General features: G+C 50.6%; 1 protein-coding gene across 1 annotated transcript; it reads left to right on the plus strand.

The window, feature by feature from the left end:
- Window positions 1-265: 265 nt before the first annotated feature.
- Window positions 266-1,286, plus strand: Pmar_PMAR002107 (hypothetical protein; the record flags this gene model as incomplete). The annotated part of the gene is made up of 5 exons (XM_002768874.1): window positions 266-427; window positions 475-577; window positions 626-798; window positions 1,047-1,138; window positions 1,188-1,286. Coding segments are annotated over 5 exons (629 nt in total), but the record flags the coding sequence as incomplete, so codon positions are not given.
- Window positions 1,287-1,591: the final 305 nt, after the last annotated feature.

Here is a 1,591-nt window from a genome sequence, read left to right on the forward strand (position 1 = left end):
GCGACGGGAGCGCATAGCCGTTGCCTGTGTACGAGATGTTTTCAATCCCATGACTCGGTAAGATCGGCGCCACCGCAGGGACTGTGCCCATCGTGTTTGTCAGGGACGACTGGTCGTTGTTGTCTTTGGATGAGCTCACGATAGTTGCCAAGGCGTGTTTTGATGCGGCCATGGCTGCGTCGATGCCAGGTTGGCTCAAGGAGGAGGGCATGCCTTCATGTAGCCTCTTTTGTATCTTTATCGATCATCCTCTGGATTCCCTCAGATTTGGGGGTATTGCTGGCGATTGGGCGTAGTCGTCGCGAAGAGGTCGTTCACCGTGGCATGGGCTACGTCCATCTACGAGGCGCTCCTGTCTATGACTTATCAGCTTTCATTCGACTTATGAGTGCCACGCGGATCTTCCATTACAAAGCCCTGACAACAAGTGAGCGATGAGGTGCCCTGAAGTGCTTCAAATCGGCGTTGTGGTAGTTGCCGATGTTATATGTGATGCCCCTATGGAGGAAATATCGTTGAAGGTGTGCTTCCGGACCCTCCGAGCCAGTAGTTCACTACGCTGGTATGAGGCCGAAGTGTAAGAACGGGTGATTATTCTCCATTTCTACGTGGTCATTTCATTCAGATTTGAAAAAATTTCAGCAGCAGTATTGGTCCGGTTCACCGAGGATGGCGGGGTCTTTTCAGACGCCCGACCAGATACGCGATTCCTTCACATCGCGCCGGCCATATACCATCTAGCACTGGCCTCTCATGTGGATCCTGAGCTGGCTGAAGCCATCATGGAGCAGTTCAAAGGTGCGTCTTAAGACCTCTGAAATATACACATGGTCGACTACATGTGTAAGTGATATTTGTGAGTAATAAAATTTTTACTGGTTTCTGTAAACTTCCAGCCGAATTTGTATGTAAATCAGTGAGGAAACTTCTGAACTTAGCAGCTGTGGTAGGCCAACATTCATTCCGACACCTTTGATAAGATACGGATCGAGTTGCCGAACGACTTCGAGTATGGAGGTCTGTGATGGGCGATGACAGCCCGTCAGCTATGCGGAGACTAGTCGGGGCCTCCGGTCAAATGCTGTGGGCGGCCTCTGCTATGAAATGCATCAGTGAGGACGGCCTGTTGCCCGCTACTGTAGGGCTTGGTGGTCAATCGTTATGATTGGAATCGTGGCTTTGTTCAGAGGGTGAAGCCAGTATTCGATATGCTTATGGATCTCAGTGATTCGGATGGGAAGGCCAGTGATAGGCTGGGCTCGATAGCAGCTATAAACGATATGTAGACCCGGGATGCCCTGTCGGAATTAAGTGAGTCGGCAGGTATAAATTCACGACGGGTTTCAATTTCGTCCTGAGAGGGTCGGAGTTGAGGAGAGAAGAAGTCTTAAGGGGTCGAGTGGCGAATTGGTTGAATGGGAAGGTTGGCGGTAGTTTTATAGACAGGCAAGGCATGGATCCAGGTTCGATCCCTGCACCTGTCATTCTTTAGTTTTGTGGATGAAGAGCTTACTGGAGGCAACACCGTTGATGTCGTCATTGGTGACCCTCAGCATAAGCGCGGGGTTATTGTGGCTCCTCGTAACGCATG

This window comes from Perkinsus marinus (genome assembly GCF_000006405.1).
Source record: "Perkinsus marinus ATCC 50983 genomic scaffold scf_1104296966944, whole genome shotgun sequence".
In the NCBI taxonomy this organism is placed as follows: Eukaryota; Perkinsozoa; order Perkinsida; family Perkinsidae; genus Perkinsus; species Perkinsus marinus.